This window comes from Erythrolamprus reginae, chromosome 2 (assembly GCF_031021105.1).
Source record: "Erythrolamprus reginae isolate rEryReg1 chromosome 2, rEryReg1.hap1, whole genome shotgun sequence".
Lineage (NCBI taxonomy): Eukaryota > Metazoa > Chordata > Lepidosauria > Squamata > Dipsadidae > Erythrolamprus > Erythrolamprus reginae.
The window spans coordinates 47,270,917-47,295,549 of record NC_091951.1 but is presented as its reverse complement, the minus strand read 5'-3'; the positions used below and the strand labels follow the sequence as shown (position 1 = coordinate 47,295,549).

Here is a 24,633-nt window from a genome sequence, read left to right as displayed (position 1 = left end):
TCGCACCTGGCTCCACGCCTTCCCGGCTCCGCAGTTCCCTTCACTTCCTTTGCCTCGCGCCCCCCCCCCCCGCCCCCCCAATCGTCCGGCCCGTAAAGCTTCCCCCGCGCGCTCCGTTGACTCGGCCGCTTGGGTTTGTCCCGAGCGGGTGACGAAACCTTCCCTGGGTCTTCCCCGCCGCCCACGCAAAGGGGAAACCCCAATCTTCGCCTCCTGCAGCCGCTGAAAGGACCCTTTCTTTTTTTTTTCCAATGTAAAACATACCCCGAAAGTAAGACATAGTGGGGCTTTTGTGGATAAAAATAAGTAAGACACTGCCTTACTATCGGGGAAACACGGTACTTAGTGATAAATTACTGTATATTAACTTGATATATTCATAAAAATCAGTTTTTATAGTCACAGCATTAGGTTTTTACTTTTGTGATGTGTACCACATACAGTTCACATTTTGGAAATGTTCATTTAATGTTTTGTTATGTCCTATATGTTATGTTTGTTTGTTTTTTTCTTTTTTATAATCAATAAAAATTAATTTTTTAAAAAAGAAACGTTTTCCTTAGGAAATGTTCTGTTTCTTTGTTTCCTGTTCAGCCAGTGGCTGAGACCATTAGAAGCTTCCTTGCTATACAAAGAGTTTTGTGTCTCTGGGTATTGATGGCAGTTTACCAAATCTGCCAACACACAAAACACAGAGACATGCACACTTCCTTCTGCAAACATAGGAAGATTAGAATCACTGATGGATGGTGTTTCTAAGGCCCACCTGCCATTTGATTCTCTCCAGATGCTGAGGGTCTTTTGATGGTGGATGCATTAATAGATTGAGAAGAATGTTTTGAGAGTGGATGATAGATGAATTGATCCATAAGGAAACAGATCTTTTACTGAATGGCGCCAAAGGTCCTGTACAATCAATGAAGATGATAAAAGCTACCTAAAATATTTTTTCAGTTAAATGCTTTTTGTTCTTTCCATTTTCTCATCTCAAACCTGGAATCCTACTAAGCATAGACCTAAATGCATCATTTTGCTTTGGGGATTTCTAAAGAAAAGGGCAGGTCTTGCAGGCCTATTCTGTACTATTTTTTTTTGTCCAGGAGGATCTTGTGCCCTTTGAGGATGTGGCTGTTTATTTCTCTGAGGAGGAGTGGTCTCAGCTGGATCCTCACCAAAAAGATCTGCATTGGGAAGTCATGCTGGAGAATTACAGAAACACGGCTTCTTTAGGTAAGGTTTTCTATTCTCCAGTCAGAGTTCAGGAAGACATGATGTGGTTAGATGCCATTGGCTGTTTCTTATTTAAATATCTCCAAACAGAAGTCATCTCTTGAGAGTGGAAAGAAAAATATATGCTGTTCTGCTGCTTTTAGTATAGGCTTTCTGCTTAGTGGATAAACTTCAGAGGATAATCAGAACGGCAGAAAAAACAATTGCTGCCAAACTGCCTTCCATTGAGGTCCTGTATACAGCACAAGTCAAAAAGAGGGCTGTGAAAATATTTACTGACCCCTCATATCCTGGAGATAAACTCCTACCTTCAAAACATAGCTACAGAGCACTGCACGCCAAGACAACTAGATACAAGAACAGTTTTTTTCCCAAATGCCATCACTCTACTAAACAAATAATTCCCTCAACACTGTCAAACTATTTACTAAGTCTGCACTACTATTACTACTAGTTTTTTCCCATCATTCCTATTACCCATCTCCTCCCTTTTATGACTGGATGACTGTAATGTATTGCTTGTATCCTTAAGATTTTTATTAATATTGTTTCCTGATTGCTTATTTGACCCCTATGTTGTACCCCATGATTCTTGACGATTGTATATTTTCTTTTATATGTACTGAGAGCATATGCCCCAAAGACAAATTCCTTGTGTGTCCAATCATACTTGACCAATAAAGTATTCTATTCTATGCTATGCTATGCTACGCTATTCTGTTCTATGCTATTCTATGCCATGCTATTCTTAGAGGCATCCTGTGCCATTTGTCAACTGTTGCATTTTTCTATTTCGATTTAAACCTGCCAGTGATAAAGTAATTCCCTGGTTTTATTTTTATGTTATATTTTTGGCTCAGGTGTTCCAAATCAGTACTATGAAGAATTGCAATTCAATTATTTTGGGGGGGGTTAATTGACTTTGCTTCCATTTCATTTCTATCCTAAGTCTTGGAATTAGGGCAATCTGGTGCCATTTTTCAATTGCAAACATGCTGCTTAGGGTTAATACAAGAACTCTTAAGTTTTCTTTCTCTTCTATCATGTGACCTTTGGCAGGAAAAAAATTAAAACACAAATGGAAGGTAGGTTTATATAGGAAGGGAAAAAAATGACTTTCAAAGTTATTCTCTAAGGGGTCTTGCAAAATTGGCCCACCTCCAATAAATCTTAGGTTTCCTACAAATGCTTTCTTGGATGCTTCTCCTGGTTCGTAAGTGAAAGTTTTGTTTTAGATGTTTGAAAGCTTTGACATCTCATGAATAGAGATATTATAATTTATATATCATGCCATTATAAGTATACAAACATGCAATATATTGGAGTTTGGCACAATATACAAATTCATATGACTTCTGGAAGATTGGCCTTTTTTCTTAACCTTGCTAACATTTTAATTTCTTTTTTCCTTTGGAGGTAATAATGGGCATGAGAATAAAGAGTCGATTGAACCATTCCAAAAGTTCAGACTTGGGAACAGAACAGAGAAGCCTGCAAATCAAACGGAACAACAAGGGCAGGAGAGAAACCCATCAAATACTTGGAATAAGGAAAGTTCATCTTCAGTTGATGCTCAATTCCAAGGCTTTCCTGGCCAATTAGGAAAAATAGAAAAACAATATATTGGGAAAGGTGCAGGACTATTCAAAGACATATTAGATGTAAATGAATATTATCCAACCGAGCCCAAACCAGAAAACTATGTATGCAAAGACAGCGGAAAAAATTACAATGCGACTTTCACTCTTTCTAAAGAAAAAGTGACATCTGATAAAAGGATGCACATAGGAGAGAAGTTAGTTAAAAACATTGAGTGTGGGAAAGACCAATGTGGTACTTCCCATAACAGAAGACATATAGGGGACAAGCGATATAAATGCATGGAGTGTGGAAAGGATTTCAGAACAAGCAGTAAACCTAAATCCCATGAAATAATCCACAAAGTGGAGAAGCAAGGTAGATGCATGGAGTGTGGAAAGAACTTCAGAACAAGCAAAGAACTTACTTCCAACCAAAGGATTCACACAGGGGAGAAGCCATATAAATGCATGGAATGTGGAAAGGACTTCAGAAAAAGCAGTAAACTTACATCCCATCAAAAGATCCACACAGGGGAGAAGCAATATAAATACATGGAATGTGGAAAGGACTTAATTATATGTAGCAAATTTAAATCCCATCAAAAGATCCACACAGGGGAGAAGCAATATAAATGCATGGAATGTGGAAAGGACTTTAGAACAAGCAGTAAACTTACATCCCATCAAAAGATCCACACAGGGGAGAAGCCATATAAATGCATGGTGTGTGGAAAGGACTTCAGAACAAACTCTGAACTTAGACGTCATCAAAGGATCCACACAGGGGAAAAGCCATATAAATGCATAGAGTGTAGAAAGAGCTTCAGAACAAACTCTGAACTTAGACGCCATCAAAGGATCCACACAGGGGAGAAACCATATAAATGCATGGAATGTGGAAAGGACTTCATTACAAGCAGTGAACTTACATTCCATCAAAGGATCCATACTGGAGAGAAGCCATATAAATGCATGGAATGTGGAAAGGACTTCAGAAAAAGCAGTGATTTTAAATGCCATCAAAGGATCCACACAGGGGAGAAACCATATAAATGCATGGTGTGTGGAAAGGACTTCAGACAAAGCAATGGTCTTACACGCCATCAAAGGATCCATACAGAGGAGAAGCCATATAAATGCATGGAGTGTGGAATGAGCTTCAGAACAAACTCTGAACTTCCCCTCCATCAAAGGATCCACATAGGGGAGAAGCTACATAAATGCATGGAGTGTGGAAAGGACTTCAGAAGAAGCAGTGATCTTACATGCCATCAAAGGATCCACATAGGGGAGAAGCTACATAAATGCATGGAGTGTGGAAAGGACTTCAAAAGAAGCACTGAACTTACACGCCATCGAAGGATTCACACAGGGGAGAAGCCATATAAATGCATGGACTGTGGAAAGCACTTCACCCAACATGGTGTTCTTACTTCCCATCAAAGGATTCACACAGGGGAGAAGCCATATAAATGCATGGAGTGTGGAAAGGATTTCCGAAAAAGCAGTAATCTTACACGCCATCAAAGGATCCACACAAGGAAGAAGTCATATAAATATATGGAGTGTTGAAAGGGGTTTAGTCAACTGAGTAGTCTTAATTCCCATCAAAGAATCCACACAGGGGAGAAGACATATGAATGCATGGAGTATGGAAAGGGCTTCAGTTCCAACAGTTATCTTACTTCTCATAGAAAGATCCACAAAGAGGAGTGTTGTGGTTGGCTCACAGTCAGCTCCTCTGGTAACAGATTTTAAACCGGATGAGCCGGGTCCATCGCAACATCGGGGACCTGTGTGGCTGTCGGAGGGTTTAGACGGGGAGGTGGAAGGAGAGATGGAAGCTGAAGGTGCTGGAGAGGTAGAGGTGGAGGCCCTTGCAATTCCTGTTGAACCCCCAGTTAGAGCCTTGTCTATGTCAGATGAGGAGGGGATGGTTAATGACCCCATTCTCAATGTCCGAGTGCACAGGATAATGGGACGACAGCAGCAGCTTCTCAGATGCAGAAGAAGATCTTAATCACAGCTGGGAGTAATTAGGGAATCCTGCAGCAGGCTGAAAAGGGGAGGTTTTGTGGGAGAGCTCTTTGCAGGAATTATCATTTGTGGTTTATCAGAGACAACGAAACAAATCCAGAGTTCCATGTCTAAAGCAACATCTTGCATCCTTGGAAAACAACCCAGTTTTTGGACACTTGTGTTTTGAAAGACTGTAGCTCTTGAACAATAGAGTGTGTATGTTTGCTGCAGCCCAGTTTGGAGGCATTCTTTACAAACCTTGGTGGGGTTGCGACATTTGTTATTGGCTTGGCAGATAACCCCGACCTTTGGGTCATAAACAGACATTCTTCTGCCGTCATTGCTGCTCTCAACCAATTTGTAAAGTAATATATTTTGTGTTTCAATATAATTTTTACCTGTGAAACATGGCTGAATGCTTCCTACCCAGACTCCATGATCACATCAAAAACTACCGTGTTTTCCGCTCAGACCGAGGCGGAGTAACCATATTCTATAAAAAATCACTGAATCTAAAAAACGTCAAAGTTGCACAGGATCTATCACTCCCTGAAACTATTGTCTGTGATTTATCCCTAAATACCACAATTTGCTTCTTACTCTACGACAGAGCTCTGGACTATCTGCACTACTAAAATGGGCTACCCACTGCCCACACCCCATCATATTCCTCGGAGACTTCAACCTACCACACATTAACTGGACCTTAAATGAATGTAGCACGGAACCTATCCATTTTACTATATATAACACCGTCACCTGTCTGGGACTTGACCAACTAGTAACTAACAATACTAGACTAGATAACAGTCTGGATCTCACCTTCCGCAACAGCAAAAGTGCAATATATGCTTACAAATAAAGAACCATTTTCCAACAGCGACCACACCATGATAAACTTCAGTCTCAACCTAAGCCACACTAAGATCCACTCAAATAATGCAACACCGAAATTCAATTTCAAAAAATTATGAACTCATTGAAGCCCATCTCTCTAACTGCAACTCTACTGATGACCTCTATAACACATTCTTGATCGAAATGAAAATAATTATCAGACTTCACATACTACTAACATCTACCCCAAACAAGAAAAATAATCTTCCCATCTCAATAAGAAAATTACAAACAAGTAAAATATCTCTCTCGCGGAAAAACAAAAAAGGACAAGTAGCCAACTTCAAAAGCTGTTATAAAAGCATATGCAACCAAATAAAAGCAGAATGTCTCAACTACCACAGCAAACAAGAGGAAAACCTCCTATGCAACAAATCTACTCAAGGACTCTAGACCTATCCCACCTCTCAAAGGACCCAACAACAAAGAATACCACAATGATTCATCTAAAGCTAACATCCTCAACTCATTCTTTGGCTCTGTCTTTGTTAACAGTAACGGCTCATCCCCCAATTTCATCAATCGCAACTCAAACTCTCTCAATGACCTAACACAAAGAGACTTCACTGAAGATCAAGTTGAAAAAGCATTACGTGACCTTAAACCTTCTCTATCAGTCAGACCAGGCGATCTATGTGCATACTTCCTAAAAAAGCCCTCTTCTGCTATAGCTGAACCACTAAGCATAATTTTTGAAAAATCCTTCAAAACCAGCATACTTCCTAAGCTATGGTCGAAAGCAATGATCATCCCCATCTTCGAAAACAGAGACCCCTCTCTTGTCGATAACTACAGACCAATATCACTATGCTGCGTCCCATGCAAAGTCATGGAATCAATTATAAACCAATCAATTACTCTCCACCTAGAATCTAATAATCTGCTGTCTAACAAACAATTTGGATTCAGGAAACAAAACTATCCTGCAACCTGCAGCTCCTAAAATGCAAAAACATATTGACAACTCATCTTGATCAAGGAAAATCTATAGATGCAATTTATATCGACTTCTGCAAAGCCTTTGATTCAGTGGTCCACAACAAACTACTCCTAAAACTCAAATCTCCAGATTCCTAAGAGGTCAATAAGGGGTGTGCATAAGTGCACTAGCGTGCCTTCTGTCCCCTGTCCTATTGTCTCTCCTATATCTCATATCTCTTCTATCCCTATATCTTTTTTTCTATTCTTTCATTGATATTTTTTTTCCTATATTCTCTCTTCTATTCTTTCTTTGATATATTTTACTTCAAGTATATCCTCTATAGCATTCATTGTGTATTGGACTAAATAAATAAATGAATGAATGAACGAATAAATGAACGAACCAACCAAACAACCAACCTCCAATCTCTGTGTGTGTTTTTCTCTTTCCTTGATACTCTACCGTGTTGGGCAGAACAGGGAGTAGCCATATAATGGAGAGATTATGGCAAGGAATCAACTGGCTGGTAATAAAAGGATCTACACATAGAAAAATCCATACAAATCCTTAGCGTGCAGAAAGGATTTCAGACAAACTAGTAGTCTTTCTTCCCATAGGATGAAGTCATGTAAGTCCCTGGACTGTGGAGAGAGAGCGAGAGGAGCAGGAATGATGTAATTCCCCATACAGAGATACATTTGGTCAACAATCTATGTTAATTCTAGATTTAATTTGTTAAATCCATGGATTTTCTTTTCAATAGTTTCCTGCCACTCAGTTGTTTCTTCCCACTTCATTACACACAAAGTGTTTAAAATGTCCTTCTTCTGACATTTTTTTAATAAGCAGCATCAGCGTTCCAAATAACATCTGAGAAATAAATCCAGAGTCCAGACCTTGGCCTTCTTCCAAGTTCCAATTTATTCTCAAACTCATGATGGTTACGTACTGTAGTTAAACAAATACTGACTTTCCTACAGTTTCCCAGCAAGATTAAGGTTCATTCCTCATCCCCGCACCCACAGGTTCATCGCGTGGATCAGTCTGATTGTCTGCACGTCCAGAGACCTACATACTTCGGTTGGTGCTGAACAAAGGATGACCTTGAATTTTCAAGAGGGAATTTGTTAGAGCAAGTATATTTATCCCTCATGCAACCACCCATCCCAATTCCCACTGTACTACTCTAATTGTGGCATAGATTTACACAGTTGGAATGGATGTTGCAGGTCATCTAGTCCAAATGCCCCCTCCCCCACTCAAGTAGGAGATCCTGCACCAGTGATGGCGAACCTATGGCACAGGTGCCACAAGTGGCACGCAGAGCTATATCTTCTAGAACGCGACCTGTTGCCCTAGCTCAGCTCCAACGTGCATGTGGGAGCCAGCCAGCTGATTTTTGGGTCACACAGAGGCTCTGGGAGGGTGTTTTTGGCTTCCAGAGACCCTCCAGGGGAATGGGGAGGGTGCTTTTACCCTCTCCTGGCTCCAATGAAGCCTTTGGAGCCTGGGTAAACACAAGCTTACTGGGCCCACCAGAAGTTGGGAAACAGGCCGTTGCCGGCCTCCAGCGGCATACAAATCTAATAAATAAATAAATAAATAAATAAATAAATGTAACAGTTTAAACTTAATTTATGGACTAGAAATAATAGAAGCCTTTTCCAACAGTGACAACAGCATGATTGACTTTTGCCTCAATATACAACCTCTGATCTCTTGATTGGCAAAACTCTATTTTCTGGCTGTAACATTGACAATGACCATTACATTTTCTTGCTTACTGTCAAAAAGAATTATTAAACTATACAAACCATTAATAATCATAAAACCAGGAAAACCAAATTACCCATATCAATAAGGAAGCTACAATCCCCAAAAAAATCACTCTATGGAAAAAAACAAAACTGGCTACGTAGCTAACTTTAAAAATCTTAGACTGTCTACTGTTGACGTCACCCCATTCCACAGAGGTCTGTAAGAGGGGTGCATAAGGGCAGCAGAGTGCCTACCGCCCCTGTCCAAATGTTTTATTCGTATTCATTACATGTATTGAAATCATGTTTATACTAATCTAATGCATACTTGACTAAATAAATAACTGCAGAAAAAACAATTGCTGCCAACCTGCCTTCCATTGAGGACCTGTATACTGCACGAGTCAAAAAGAGGACGGGGAAAATATTTACTGACCCCTCACATCCCGAACACAAACTGTTTCAACTTCTACCCTCAAAAAGTCGCTACAGAGCACTTCACACCAAGACAACTAGGCACAAGAACAGTTTTTCCCCGAACACCATCCCTCTATTAAACAAATAATTTCCTCACCACTGTCAGACTTTTTATTAAATCTGCACTTCTATTTCTGCTACTTTTTCTCTATTCTATTACTATATTCTATAATATAAAATGCATGCAGTTCACCATTAAACCACTGGAGGGCCACAGGTGGATTCCAGAGGAAGGTGAGAAGGAAGTGACATGTTTAGGCTTGCCTCTCTAGGACGTTGTAGTCTCTCTCTTTAACCCTTTGAGTTTTGCATGTGGTAAAACTGGAGGAAAGTCTTGAAGAGAAGAGGTCCAGCGGTGGTCCTGGGTGACTGGTGGATGTTTTCCCATTCAGAGGGAGGCAGGAGATTCTCATGCTAAAGAAGTAAGAGATATTGATTGATTGATTGATTGATTGATTGATTGATTGATTATTTGGATTTTTGTGCCGGGCGGCTTACAACATATATGCCCTCATTCAGGTTCAGTCTTCTGTGTCCCGAGATTGGAAGAGCCCAGATCCCATGTGCCTCTATATTCCTGGAGGCGTCTGTAATATGGTAAATGATTTAGCTTTACTAGATAAATGGTCTAAGCAATGGAAACTGCAGTTTCATGTTTCCAAATGTAAAATAATGCACTTGGGGAAAAGGAATCCTCAATCTGAGTATTGTATTGGCAGTTCAGTGTTGGCAAATACTTCAAAAGAAAAGGATTTAGGGGTAGTGATTTCTGACAGTCTCAAAATGGGTGAACAGTGCAGTCAGGCGGTAGGGAAAGCAAGTAGGATGCTTGGCTGCATAGCTAGAGGTATAACAAGCAGGAAGAGGGAGATTATGATCCCACTATATAGAATGCTGGTGAGACCACATTTGGAATACTGTGTTCAGTTCTGGAGACCTCACCTACAAAAAGATATTGACAAAATTGAACGGGTCCAAAGACGGGCTACAAGAATGGTGGAAGGTCTTAAGCATAAAATGTATCAGGAAAGACTTAATGAACTCAATCTGTATAGTCTGGAGGACAGAAGGAAAAGGGGGGACATGATCGAAACATTTAAATATATTAAAGGGTTAAATAAGGTCCAGGAGGGAAGTGTTTTTAATAGGAAAGTGAACAAAGAACAAGGGGACACAATCTGAAGTTAGTTGGGGGAAAGATCAAAAGCAACATGAGAAAATATTATTTTACTGAAAGAATAGTAGATCCTTGGAACAAACTTCCAGCAGATGTGGTAGATAAATCCACAGTAACTGAATTTAAACATGCCTGGGATAAACATATATCCATCCTAAGATAAAATACAGAAAATAGTATAAGGGCAGACTAGATGGACCATGAGGTCTTTTTCTGCCGTCAGACTTCTATGTTTCTATGTTTCTATCCACCATTCTATGCTCGTAACAGGCGAGGTGGGGGGAAAGCAAACTGCCAGACAAGTTGTTTGGTCTCCAGTTGTGTTGTCCCCAGAAAGTAATCCAGATCCCCAGGAAGAAGGATAGTACTGTATTTCGGGGAGGTAATCATGCCCCGTTTCCTGGGAAAAGCTCGGTTGGGGGAGAGGGTGAACTTGCATCACAAGCAGGGAAGAAGAAAGGTTTTTACAAAGAAGGAGATGCAGAAGATTGTGCCTGCATTCTTACTATGTGCTGGATGGTATTAAAAATAGGGCCTGAGTCCTCTGCAGTTCAATTTGTCTTAGGAGGTGTAGGAAGGTAGCATGCCCTCTCCTAGAAAAAATGAAATATCCTAGGACATTGAATATAATCTGCTTTTTTTTTAATAAACATGCTTTTAGGTAAGGAAAAAGACCCACTCTTAGTAGCCCCCACCTTTGTCAATGTGCCCATCAAGGAATGGCCCGGCTCACCTTTGATGGACTAATCTATTCTACATAACAAACCTCCTCCTGACAGAGCCATATTAGCAATTGCCCAAAGAGCTTTCATTCTACCATCACCCAGCAAAGGGCCAGCCAAACCTGAACTCAAAAACACAGGGCCCCATATAACATAAAACAAAGAACTTCCCAGCATCCCCCCTCCATTAAATCTGGAAACATGTGATCCCCCTTTTCTGGGCAGGAGCTCATGCCATGTGCTCCTCTCCACCATTAAACCTCCTTTCCAAGCAACCTCCATGAATCCAGAAGAAGAATATTAAGGAGAGAAGCCACTTAGAACTAAGGAGAAAATTCCTGGCAGTTAGAACAATTGGTCAGTGGAATAGCTTGCCTACAGAGGTTGTGAATTTATTTATTTTGTTTTGTTTTGTTTTATTTATTTATTTATTTGTCAAACAATTATAGGGTGATAATTTGTACATATTAAACATTAGATAAGTAATGATAAAAAGTAACAAAAGAAGACAATAGGACAGGGACAGTAGGCACAATGGTGCACTTATGCATGCCCCTTACAGACCTCTTAGAAAGGAGGAGAGGTCAATTGTAGATAGTCTAAGGTTAAAGGTTTTGGGTTAGGAGTAGAAACCACAGAATGCTCCAACATTGGAAGTTTTAAAGAAGAGATTGGTTAACCATTTGTCTTAAATGGTGGAGGGTCTCTTGCCCAAACAGGGGATTGGACTGGAAGACCTCCAAGATCCCTTCCACCTCTGTTGTTGTTGTTATTATTATTTGTTATTATTTCCAACAGTGGGTAAAGGAACCAGGATCTCCCTGCAAGGGATCTTCCGCTCTCTCCCCATTAAGAAGGGAGCAGGTCACACTAAACATGGCGGCCGAGTATGAATTTGCAGACACAATAAGAGCCAAAAAATACAGACGTTTTGCCGCCCTTATCACGACTAGATAAATCCTAATGTAGGCTCTTAGTAGTGTTCAGTCGGACTCGTATTTACTGGCCCTCAAGCGTCACTCTAGACGTCAAATCAAAGGAAAAGGAGGGACATGATCGAAACATTTAAATATATTAAAGGGTTAAATAAGGTTCAGGAGGGAAGTGTTTTTAATAGGAAAGTGAACACAAGAATAAGGTGGCACAATCAGGCTTGTTGGGGGAAAGATCAGAAGCAACATGAGAAAATATTATTTTACTAAAAGAGTAGTAGATGCTTGGGACAATCTTCCAGCCGATGTGGTCTTTTTCTGCCGTCAGACTTCTATGTTTCTATGTTTCTATCAGGAGGATGAGGGTCCCCGAGGACTTTGCAGCCGACTCTATTCCTTTTGCACTGGATGGTTGAGACAAGACAAGGACACAAAAGCGCAGCTGCTGGACCTGGTTGTTCTGGAGCAGTTCCTGGCGCTTCTGCCCCTGCAGATGCAGAACTGGGTGCGGGAGTGTGGAGCAGAGACCAGCGCCCAGGCAGTGGCCCTGGTGGAAGGCTTCCTCATGAGCCAAGCGGAGGAGGAGAAAGAGAAGCAGGTTGAGTTGCAGGTGAAATAATTTCATCTCTGGAGCCTAGAAGGAGTTTAAATGTAATAAACGTGTTTGAATTCTATACTCTTAATTACTAGTTCTCTAGCATTCATAGGATTTCACTAATTCTTGAAGGATGTTGTTCCATTATCCATTGCTTGAAGAAAGATTTGAGACAGCCTTTTCTTTCTTCTTTTCCAACCTTTTTAAAAAAAATAAAATTTATTTATATACACATATACAGTGATCCCCCGGTTATTGCGTCCCCGACCATTGCGAATGGGCTACATTGCGATTTTTCAACCCGGAAGTAAAAACACCATCTGCGCATGTGCGCCCTTTTTTCCTATGGCCACACATGCGTAGATGGTGTTCCCCGCCGGGCAGATCAGCTGCTGGGCGGCTTCCCTGGGTCTTTCCCCTCTTGCTGGCGGGAGGGCGAGAAGCCCCCCCCCAGCACCCGCTCGCCCTCCGTTCGCCCGCCCTTCGCCCGGCCACCCGCCATTTGCTCGCTGCTCGCCCGGCCACCCGGGTTCGTTTGGTTTCGGGACTCAGTTGGGAAGCGGCACGGGTGTTTTAAAAGGTCTCCACCGGCATGGGGGGCTTCTTAGCACCCCCCAAACCCGGGTTGGGGGTTCGGGGGGGGGGTAGGAAGCCCCCCATGCCGGCGGAGACCTTTTAAAACACCCGTGCCGCTTCCCAGCTGAGTCCTCAAGCCAAGCGCAGAAGTTAGCCTTGAATCCCTTTGAATCTCGCCGCTTCTGCTGGATACGGGCGATGGGGGGGCGAGCTGCCACAGCCCCTGGCTTCCGCGCCGCTCGTCCCACCCACCGCCCGTATCCAGCAGAAGCTGCTGGATTCAAAGTGCTGGGGTGGGGGGCTGTCGGGACAAGCCGCGCACAAAGGCCGAGGCAAGGCTGAGCAGGAGGAGAAGCCAACCAGCGAGGCGGTGGGCTGGGAGCCGCAGGTGAAAGGAGCTCGGGCATCGGAGCGCGGCGCCAAGCATTGTTCTCCGGACCCCGCCCGCTCAGCCCCGCGGCGGCCCTTTCCCTCTCCAGGCTGCGGGCGGGGTCCGGAGAACAATGCCTGGCGCCGCGCTCCGATGCCCGAGCTCCTTTCACCTGCGGCTCCCAGCCCACCGCCTCGCTGGGACTCAGCTCGAAAGCGGCGACAGCCAGCGCGGAGAAGCCGTTCGCCGGCGCTGGCTGTCGGCGCTTTTGAGCTGAGTCCCGGAGCGAATTCGCTCCGGGACTCAGCTCGAAAGCGGCGACAGCCAGCGCGGAGAAGCCGTTCGCCGGCGCTGGCTGTCGGCGCTTTGGGGCTGAGTCCCGGAGCGAATTCGCTCCGGGACTCAGCTCAAAAGCGCCGACAGCCAGCGCGGAGAAGCCGTTCGCCGGCGCTGGCTGTCGGCGCTTTGGGGCTGAGTCCCGGAGCGAATTCGCTCCGGGACTCAGCTCGAAAGCGCCGACAGCCAGCGCGGAGAAGCCGTTCGCCGGCGCTGGCTGTCGGCGCTTTGGGGCTGAGTCCCGGAGCGAATTCGCTCCAGGACTCAGCTCGAAAGCGCCGACAGCCAGCGCGGCGCTGCTGTTTTAAAATGTCGCCCGCCGGCATGGGGGGCTTGCCAGCACCCCCCGGACCCCGAACCCGGGTTTGGGGGGCTGCTAGGAAGCCCCCCATGCCGGCGGCGACATTTTAAAACAGCCCCGCCGCCCCCAATCTTCGGCTCCTCGCTAGCGCTGCGGGAGTAAAAACACCATCTGCACATGCGCAGATGGTGTTTTTACTTCCGCAGCGCTACTTCGCGAAAACCCGCTCGTTGCGGGGGGTCCTGGAACGGAACCCTCGCAACGAGCGGGGGATCACTGTATATACATAATACATAAATCGATACCACTACATTTAAAACAAAAACAAAAACAACAGAGAGAAAAAAAGACATATAACAAAGAAAAACAAACAAACAGTGTTTGGACATATTTACAGCATATCCTATAGAAAAAACAGTTCCAACTATGGTAACATATAGCTCTATTAAATTATTTTCATATGCCAGTTTTGAAAAAGAATACACATCTTAAATTATACAAAACATTCTATATCTTAATATTAAAAATAGATTCTAATACCAGGCAATAGTTTTGTCAAATAAATGTTTTTCTGATCTTATTTTAACCACGTCTTTTCCTTTTTTCTCTAACCACAAACAGAGCCTCCCCCAACACTTATAAAAGTCTGATTCTTCTTTATTTTTGATTTCTAACGTTAATTTATCCATTTCTGCACAGAGTATGACTTTTTCTGTGATCTCTTCCTCCTGAGGGATTTCTTCATTCTTCCAATATTGGGCATAGATTTACCTGGCCGCAGTGGTTATATGGATAATCAAATATATTTGGTGTTTTTCTAATTTTTGCTGGAATATTTCTTCCAGCCAATTTGTAATTATATTCCAGAAACCCTTTACTTTGTCACACTTCCACCAGAGATGGTAATAAGAACCAATTTCACTTTTACATTTCCAACATTTTGATAGGCATTTTTTGTCAATTCTAGCTAATTGTTATATGCTGTCTGTAGTACATTTTGAACCAATTTTCTTTGTAAGATGTGGTTAAAATCATTTTTAAGTTTTCCCATGCTTGTTGCCAGATTTCAAATTCTATATTGTAACCAAAATTTTGTTCCCATTTCCTCATATTTAACTTTATTTTTCCCTTTTCCTCAATCTGAGAAAGTAAATAGCAATATATTTTCTGAATTGTTTTTTCCTGGGGCCCTAACAATAATTTGTCCAATATATTTTCTTTCTGGATTCCTAAATCTCTCGTATCCTTTTCATATTTAGATTTAATTTGTAAGTATTCCCACCATTCTAACTTAATTTCTTCCTTATCTAATTCCGCTCTTGTCTTAATATTCCCTTCCTCTGTAACTATATGTTTATATGTAATTATTTTACATAATTTTTGTAAAGTTCGGGTGGGTATAAGCTTCCAAGGGTAAGAACCATTTCAGGACACCCCTATATTCTTGATTTTTAATTTTTTGCCTTAATAACGAATTAATAACTTAACGAATTTCTAATATAATGGTTTGTGAAATATTTGCTCGTTTTGCATTTTCCTTGCCATAAAAATGCATGCCAGCCAGAGTGGAGATCATGGCCCTCTAAATTTAGTAGTCTAGTGTTATCTAATTTGATCCAATCTTTGATCCACATTGAAATACAGTGATCCCTCGATTAGCACGGTCTCGATTAGCGCGAAACGCTGCAACGCGGTTTTTCAAAAAATATTAATTAAAAAATAAGTTCTCTCTCTCTTTCTCTCCCTGTTGCCGGCGTGGTATATGAGAGAGAAAGAGAGAGGCAGAGAAAGAGAGAGGCAGAGGTCGGGCGCATTACCGGGAGGTGGAGGCGGCGTGGGGACGCTGGGTGCCGGGGACACCGAGGAGGGGGTGGAGCTGCAGAGCCGAACAAGGGCGGAGGCAACGGCGGAGTCCGGCGCTGGGGCCATGCGGGGCCGCTCATCCAGGGGGGCGTGGACTGGCAAGTCGCCCTCCTTTCTCTTTCTTTCTCTCTCTTATACCACACCGGTAACAGGGGGAGAAAGAGAGAGAGCGGAGGGCACCTTGCCGGTCCACGCCCCCCCTAGATGAGTGGCTCCGCATGGCCCCAGCGCCGCCCAGGCAAAGGGGAAACCCCAAGATCGCTTGCCGCTTGCCGTATTGCAGCGAAGGAGGCGAAGCAAGGCTCCAAGCTGCAATACGGCAAGCGGCAAACGGCAAGCGATCTTGGGGTTTCCCCTTTGCCTGGGCGGCGGGAAGACCAAGGGAAGGTTCCTTCAGCCGCCCAACACCTGATCCGCTCCGCAGCGCGGCAGCAGCGAGGAGCCGAAGATGGGGTTTCCCCTTTGCCTTTACCCCATCTTCGGCTCCTCGCTGCTTCCGCGCTGCGGAGCAGATCAGCTGTTGGGCGGCTGAAGGAACCTTCCCTTGGTCTTCCCCGCCGCCCACACGCAAACTCCACCATCTGCGCATGTGCGGCCATGAAAAAAATGGCGCGCATGCGTAGATGGTGTTTTTTACTTCCGCACCACTATAACGCGGAAATCGATTAGCGCGGGAGGTCTTGGAACGTAACCCCCGCGCTAATTGAGAGATCACTGTAGATGCATTATAGTATTGTTTCCAAGCTGGTAAACTAAGGCCTCCCTCCTCTTTTGGCATTTGTAAGTATTTAAGGCAAATTCTTGTTTTTTTATGTTGCCAAATAAATTTGCCGACAAGTTTATTTAAATTGGTAATCTTGTTTAAGCTTTATAGGGATGGTCTTCTTTTCCAACCTAACTGATGGATATTGGGTGCTTTCAGTTGGTGTTGAAAGAACAGAACAAGAATCTATGTCATGGTTTGTGTGGTCCTTTCATTATTTTTCTTTTCTCTGGCTTATATTTCAAGCCCTTCACTGTGGAGAACAGAGATCCTGAGGGAAAGAGGCATCTATCCAATACCCCTCGGGAACTGTTTTTCTTCAGGACTATTCAGCATGTCTTCAGCATGAGAGATGGGACACATCAAGAAATATGCACAGGTAATACAAGATTCTCCCATTCCCCATAGAGATCTCAGCTGGCTCATCTTCTCCATGTCTTTGCTATTAGAGCTCCCCTCCTCCTATTTTGTTAATTTTGCATCTTGTGTCCCTCACAGGCGAGAATAGAGGGACGCTGACTCTTCCTTATGGTGAAGGTGAAACCAGGGTTGAACCTCCAATTCAAGTAAGAGAGGAACATTATTTATTAGATTTGTATTCTCCCTTTTTTTCAAAATTTCAAGCTAGTGTCCTTCCATTTTTTTCTTCCTGTTTGGAATGCCTAACTTTCATGACCCCAAACAACAAAACTTCAAAAGAGGTTGTTTATTAGGATTTTTCTTTTTAAAAACCAATACAGTTATACCTCATCTTACAAACTTAATTGGTTCCGGGACGAGGTTCGTAAGGTGAAAAGTTCGTAAGATGAAACAATGTTTCCCATAGGAATCAATGGAAAAGCCAATAATGCGTGCAAGCAGAAAACTCACCCCTTTTGCCTCATTACTGCTGGCATTTACATCGTTCGTGGGTAGGTAGAGGAGGGGGGAGACGGGGGGAGAGAGAGAGTGCAGGCTGGCCGGAGGGAGCCTCATGGGTGGATTGGGTGGACAGTTACTGTCCGGCTGCAATGACTCGAAGGGAAGGGAGGGAAACGCACGGGCCGTTTGTGCATCTTCTCAAATTTTTTGTGTCTGGGAGGCCCGACTGGGGGTTCTAGGATCCATTCATCTCATACATAACTTCCATCTGATCCCAAACATCCATCTCTAAAATTACCCCACAATAAATTAATTAAAAATATAAAATTAAAAATGGTTAACCGGCTAATTATTAAATTAAACTGAGACAATTAATATAATTAATTAATCAATTAATCTAAAATCAGTTCTATAAAAAATTCATCAATCAATCAATCGCTCCAGGTCAAGTTAATAAACAATGTCCTCCATAGCTCTTTCTTTAAGTCTGCTTTGTTATAAGATCTTCCACTATGGGCACAGTCCTTCAATATGATCTTCAAAGAGAACAAAGAATAAAGAAGATGGAAATGGGGGAGGAGAGATTACTAAGCAAGAACCCTTCACCTCTGCCGCCTCGGCATCCGCCACTCTCACTTCCCGGTGCCGTGCTAAGAGGCTCAATTTGCTCAGTTCACAGATCTTTCCATCTCAGCTCAGTTCTTTTCATCTCGGCGTCCTGGAGCGGCCGCCAGCTGATTTCTCGGTGCTGTTGTCCCGGCGCTCAATGAAACAGCACAGCAGCACTCAGTTTCTGAACCTCTAAACCAGCGTTTCCCAACCGGTGTGCCGCGGCACACTGGTGTGCCGCGACACACCGTCAGGTGTGCCGCGGCGAGAGGCGGAGGAGGAGAGTGGGTGGATCGGGCGGGCAATGGGGCAGGGGGGAGAAGCCAGGGGCGCGTTTGGCCGGGAGTCCGGGACTGTGTGGCTTTCCGCCATGAAGAGAAAACGGCCGACTTTTCCCTGCTGCCGTTTTCTCTTCATGGCGCAAAGCCACACAGTCCCGGACTCTTCGCCCCAAGGCAGGAGGCGGCGGCGGAGGAGAGTGGGCGGGCAATGGGGCAGGGCGGAGAAGCCAGAGGCGCGTTTGGCCGGAGGCACCGTGGGGAGGCAGGGGCAGGGAGGTGCGGCAGTAGGAGTAAAGGGAGCCGCGGCTGCCCCTGCCTCCCCACGGTGGCAATGGCATCGGGAGTGCTAATAGCGGCGGCGGCGGGAATAGGGGGGGGGGGCTGCAAGTGGAAGCCTCAGCCCTGGAGCCCCCTCACACCCATGGCTTCTCATCGATGCCTCTGCCTGCCCGATCCGCGGGAGTGCTAATAGCGGTGGCGGCGGCGGGAATAGCGGGGGGGGGGCTCCTGCCCGCCGCTGCTATTAGCACTCCAGCGGATCGGGCAGGCAGAGACATCGACGAGAAGCCATGGGCGCGAGGGGGCTCCAGGGCTGAGGCTTCCACTTGTGGCTGTCCCCGCCAGCCCGATCCTTCCTTCTCTCAAGCTTTTTTGGGGTGCGGCTTCTTCCACAGCGGTGGCTGCAGCGGCGCTGGCGATCCGGCCGCTAGCCGCTCCAAGCGCTGTGGGAACGCCCACCCCTCTCACAGTCCTGTCCCGGGCTGTCAGTAAAGGAGCTGCTTGCTCGGAACATTCAAACTAAGGGAAACCTTCGCTGGCCTCCACAGAGAAGAAAGGAAGAGAGAGAACGAGAGAGAGCAACAGAGAGAGAGAGAGAGAGTGATAAAGAACAAGAGAGAGAAAGCATGAAAGAGAGAGAAAGAAAATAAGAGAGAACAAGAGAGAGAGAGACTAAGAGAGAGAGAAAGAAAAGAGAGAGAGAGAGAAAATAAGAGAATGAGAGAGAGCAACAGAGAGAGAGAAAGAACAAGAAAAAGCACGAGAGAAGAAAAGCAAGAGAGAAAAAGAGATAGCAAGAGATACTGAAAGAAAGCAAGAGAGAGAGAGAGAAAAAGATAGCAAGAGAGACAGGAAGAGGAAAGGAGAGAGAGAGAAATGAGAACAAAAAGGGGAGGAGAAATGAGAAAATGATTGAGGCAGAGAATGAGAGGAGAGAGAAACAAGAGAGAGAGGTGATTCTTGAAGCATATGGTAAAAAGCACCCAAATAATAAGAAAACCCCCCCAGCCCTCACCTGTTTTTGAAAAGAATAAAAGAGAATTAAACCCCAGCCCTCACCTGGTTTTGGAAATGGTTGGAGTGTGTATACATACACATACATAAGGGGGGGAGAGAGACAGGGATGGAAAAAGAGGAGAAGTGAAAGGGAGAAGGAATGAGGGAAAAAGGGAGGAAGAGAGAGAAATGAGAAACATGAGAGAGAAAAGGGGGAAAGACAGGAGAAGTACCCATAAATGAGACAGCGGTATAAATTTCAGGAGGGATGATTGATGATTGACTGTATTTATAAGGGGATGTTACATGGGATTATATATATGAGAGGGTTATTTATGTATGTATGTATGTATGTATGTATGTATGTATTTATTTATTTATTTATTTATTTATTAGATTTGTGTCATTTTGGTTGGTGGTGTGCCCCAGGATTTTGTAAATGTAAAAAGTGTGCCGCGGCTCAAAAAAGGTTGAAAATCACTGCTCTAAACAGAGGGCTCAGCAACAGAGAGGAATCAAACAATAACTGGCCTAGATTGATTCATTGATTGGTGTTTTTTGCCATAATCTCAGAGGAGCGGCAGCTCCTCGATCCTCTCGGCGTTCACACCGGAAACGGAAATAACAACCGCTTGCATGTGCAGACGTCTGCGCGCATAGGTTTTCCTCGATTCGGGTCTCTGGACGTAGCGCCCAGGACCGGAGGCCGCAGAGACCCAGGAAGGAAGAGGGGGAGGAGCAGAGTGTACGTATTATATGGTTGTACCTAGGTACACCCCTAACAGCTCGAGCGACTTCGTTCCGAACACTCTTCGAGGGTAGCCATATGTATAGAGCATTGCAGTAATGAACACGGTCATGGGATCTTGAGGGGGAGTTTGTTCCATAAAGTCGGGGCTGCAACAGAGAAGGCCCTCCCCTGCGGCCACACCACCCTGCATTGTTTAGCTTACGGGACCTGAAGGAAGCCAACCCTGTGTGCTTTAGTTGGTCTCTGAGAGGTATGTGGCAGGAGACAGTCCTGTAAATAATCTGGCCATGAGCCATATAGGGCTTTATAGGAGATACCCAATGCCTTGAATTGTGCCCGGAGACTAATAGGGAGCCTGTGCAGCTCACAGAGTATATGAGTGTACTAAGGTGCACCCATGAAATGTCGCGCGGCTGCATTCTGAACCATTTGGAGTCTCCAAACACTTTTCAAGGGTAGCCCCATATAGAGCGCATTGCAAGACAGGAGGTAATGAGGGCTAAAGCGACTGTGCATATAGCCTCCGGGTCCAAATAGAGTCACAAAAGGTACGCCAGGTGAACCTGGGCAAAGGTCCCCCTGGCCACAGCCAAGAGATGATGTTCAAGGTTCAGCTGTGAATCCAGGAGGACACCCAAGTTACGGACCCTATCTGAAGGAGTTAAGGTTTCTTCCCCCAGGACGATGATCAGACAGATCGAATGGTCCTTAGGAGGAAATGGCCAGAGCCACTCAGTCGTGTCTGGGTTGAGTTTGAGCCCCTAACACCATCTGCGAACAACTTGAGAGGTAGCAGGAGAACCATCGTAGAACGGGGCCTCCCACTCCCAGTCCCTCCAGTCGCCGCAGAAGGATACCATGGTTGATGGTATCAAAGGCCACTGAGTGGTCGAGCAGCACCAGGCCAGCCAGAGATCATCCATCAGCGATCCAGAAGGAAATGGATCTTTAACTAAATGGCACCAAACATCCTGATAAAGGCTGCCTAAAATATTTTTCAAGTCAAATCCTTTTTGTTTTGTCCATTTTCTCATCTCAATCCAGGAATCCTACTAAGCATAGACCTTAGTGCATAATTTTGCTTTGAGAATTTCTAAACAAAAGGGCAGATCCCAGGCCTATTCTGTACTATTTTTTTCCTAGGAGCGTCTCGTGTCCTTTGAGGATGTGGCTGTTTATTTCTCTGAGGACGAGTGGTCTCAGCTGGATCCTCACCAAAAAGCTCTGCATTGGGAAGTCATGTTGGAAAATTACAGAAACACGGCTTCTTTAGGTAAGGTTTTCTATTCTCCAGGAAGAGCTCAGGAAGACATGATGTGGTTAGATGCCATTGACTGTTTCTTATTTAAGTATCTCCAAATAGAGGTCATCTCTTTAGAGGGAGAAGGCAAAGATATGCTGTTTTACTGCATATAATATAGGAAAAAAACGAGTTTCAAAGTTAATACTGAGAGGGCTCATCTGAAATTGCCCCACCTCCAATAAATCTTAGGTTTTCTAAAATTACTTTCTTAGATGTTTCTCCTTCATTCTTAACCTTGCTAACATTTTAATTCCTCTTTTCACTTATAGGTTATAATTTGCAAGGGTATAAAGAGTCGAATGAACTATTCCAAAAGTTCAGACTTGGGAACAGAACAGAGAAGCCTGCAAATCAAATGGAACAACAAAAGCAGAAGAAAAACCCACCAAATAATTTGAATAAGGAAAGCCCATCTTCAGCTGATGCTCAGTTGCAAGGTTTTCTTGAACAACTAGGAAAAATACAGAAAAAATATATTGGGCTAGGAGAAGGACTATTCAAAGACATAGATGTAAATGAATATAATCCAACACAGCCAAACCCAGAAGACTCCATATGTAAAGACAATGGAAAAAATTACAGCTGGACTTTAACTCTTTCTAAAGAAAGAGTGGTATCTGAGAAAGTAGTGCACATAGGAGAGAAGCCATTTAAATACAATGAGAGTGGAAAGAACCAATGTGGTCATCTTGCTTCCCATAACAGAAGACATATAGGGGAGAAGTCATATAAATGCATGGAGTGTGGAAAGGACTTCAGTAAAAGCAGTAGTCTTACACGCCATCAAAGGATCCACACAGGGGAAAAGCCATATAAATGCATGGAGTGTGGAAGAAGCTTTAGAACAAACTTTGAACTTTCACTCCATCAAAGGATCCACACAGGGGAGAAACCATATAAATGCATGGAGTGTGGAAAGGGCTTCAGAAACCTTGGTAATCTTACTTCACATCAAATGATACACACAGGGAAGAAGCCATATAAATGCATGGAGTGTGGAAAGGACTTCATTAAAAGTAGTGATCTTACACGCCATCAAAGGATCCACACAGGGGAGAAGCCATATAAATGCATGGAGTGTGGGAAGGGCTTCAGAAACCTTGGTAATCTTACTAAACATCAAATGATACACACAGGGAAGAAGCCATATAAATGCATGGAGTGTGGAAAGGACTTCATTAAAAATAGTGATCTTACACGCCATCAAAGGCTCCACACAGGGGAGAAGCCATATAAATGCATGGAGTGTGGGAAGGGCTTCATTACAAGCAGTATACTTAAGTCCCATCAAAAGATCCACACAGGAGAGAATCCATATAAATGCATGGTGTGTGGAAAGGACTTCATTACAAGCAGTTCATTTACATGCCATCAAAGGATCCACACAGGAGAGAAGCCATATAAATGCATGGAGTGCGGAAAAGACTTCATTAGAAGCATTGATCTTAAACGCCATCAAAGGGTCCACACAGTGGAGAAGCCATATAAATGCATGGAGTCTGGGAAGGGCTTCATTACAAGCCATAAACTTACATTCCATCAAAGGATCTACACGGGAGAAGTCAAATAAATATATGGAGTGTTGAAAGGGCTTTAAACAACAGACTAGCCTTAACTTCCATTAAACGATCCTCACAGAGGCCCTCCAGGGGGGGGGGATTGTTTTTGCTCTCCCCAGGTATTGAATTATGGGTGTGGGAACTCATGCATGGGCATGAGGAAAAAATGGTTCACCATCGCTGCCCTACACCATCTTTGACAAATGACAGTCCAATTTCTTCTTGAAATTCTCAAGTGATGAAGCTCCCACAAATTCCTAAGGCAAGCTGTTCGTTCCACTGGTTGATTGTTGTCAATGTCTTTAGTTTCTAGGTTGAATCCTTAATCAGTTTCCATCCATTATCCCTTCTGTGGCCTTCAGTTGCTTTGGAAAATAGCTTGACCCCCTCCTGTCTGTGGCTGCCCCTCAGATATTGGAACACTGCTACCATGTCTCCTGTCATCCTGCTCTTCAGGTCCAGTTCCTGTAATCATTCTTGATATGTTTTAGTCACCAGTCTCCTAATCATTCTGCTTCTTCTCTGCTGCACTTTTTCTAGAGCCTCAACATCTTTTCTATAGTGTAGTGACCACAACTGGATGCAGTACTTCAGTGATGGTGAACCTTTTTTTCCTTGGGTGCCGAAAGACTGTGCCCTATTGCACATGCGTGAGTGCCCACACCCATACAGTATTTCAATGCCTGGGTAGGGTGAAAACAGCTTCCTCCGCCCCCCAGTTGCCCTCTGGTGCCGGAAATGGACTCTTTCCCAACTTCTCATGGATCTAGTAGGCTCTTGTTTCGCCCTCCCCAAGCTACAAAGAGTTTATATGTATACTTTTGGGGTTTTTTTTACCTAAGTGTAGGACTTTACTTTTCTCTGCATTGCATTGCATTTTGTCAGATAGAACCTAGCGCTCACGTCTGTCAAGAGCCATCTGTATCTTCAGTCTATCTTCTAGGGGGTTAGCTTTCCTCCATCATCCTCACATTTCAGGCACCACTTTTGCAATCGGGCAGGGGGATCTGCCTCCTGAAAATGCTTTCGTTTAAATGGCTTTCTAAGCAGTTCCCTGGGTTGCTTCGGGAATCAGGCTCCGACGGAGGCAGCAAAGGCACATGGGCTTGCTGGAAAGCCCGGTAGCATGTTTACGAAATGGCAGGTCCAGGAGGATTGGTGTGCTGCCTCTTTATCAGGCCTTACTCTGAGAAAGCTTGGCTTTCAATGCCTACGGCTATAGGTAGGAAGACGGGACATTTGGGGAATGGAGCCAAACCCGTCTTCTGCCCCCATCAAAATCATATCACACCACACCCACTCCAGTTAAATTCCATCCCAATTTCTGCAGAAAAAATGTCAACAGATGAATGATTAAACAGTTTAAAGAACAGATGAATGATTAAAGATTTGAGGACTATGTGCTATAAAGAAATCTCATTATTCTTTTATGTTTTCCTAGTATTACTTGAGTGAGCTTTTCTGGGGAAATTTATTT

General features: G+C 44.0%; 2 protein-coding genes across 2 annotated transcripts in view; both read left to right on the top strand.

The window, feature by feature from the left end:
- The window catches only part of LOC139160367 (zinc finger protein 420-like), a 34,672-nt gene extending 10,798 nt beyond the window's left edge, over positions 1-23,874 (top strand). The window contains exons 5-8 of the mRNA XM_070738130.1: positions 1,101-1,230; positions 2,647-4,075; positions 4,160-4,357; positions 22,306-23,874. Coding sequence (XP_070594231.1) covers positions 1,101-1,230; positions 2,647-4,075; positions 4,160-4,357; positions 22,306-23,167 — 2,619 coding nt within the window. The 3' untranslated portion in view covers positions 23,168-23,874. The remainder of the gene's footprint in view (positions 1-1,100; positions 1,231-2,646; positions 4,076-4,159; positions 4,358-22,305) is intronic.
- On the top strand, positions 16,774-21,809 carry LOC139163232 (zinc finger protein 620-like). Its single transcript, XM_070744186.1, has 4 exons — positions 16,774-16,896; positions 17,016-17,083; positions 21,438-21,567; positions 21,787-21,809. Exons 1-4 carry the CDS (start codon positions 16,863-16,865, stop codon positions 21,807-21,809), a joined length of 255 nt encoding a protein of 84 aa, XP_070600287.1. The 5' UTR covers positions 16,774-16,862.
- Positions 23,875-24,633: the final 759 nt, after the last annotated feature.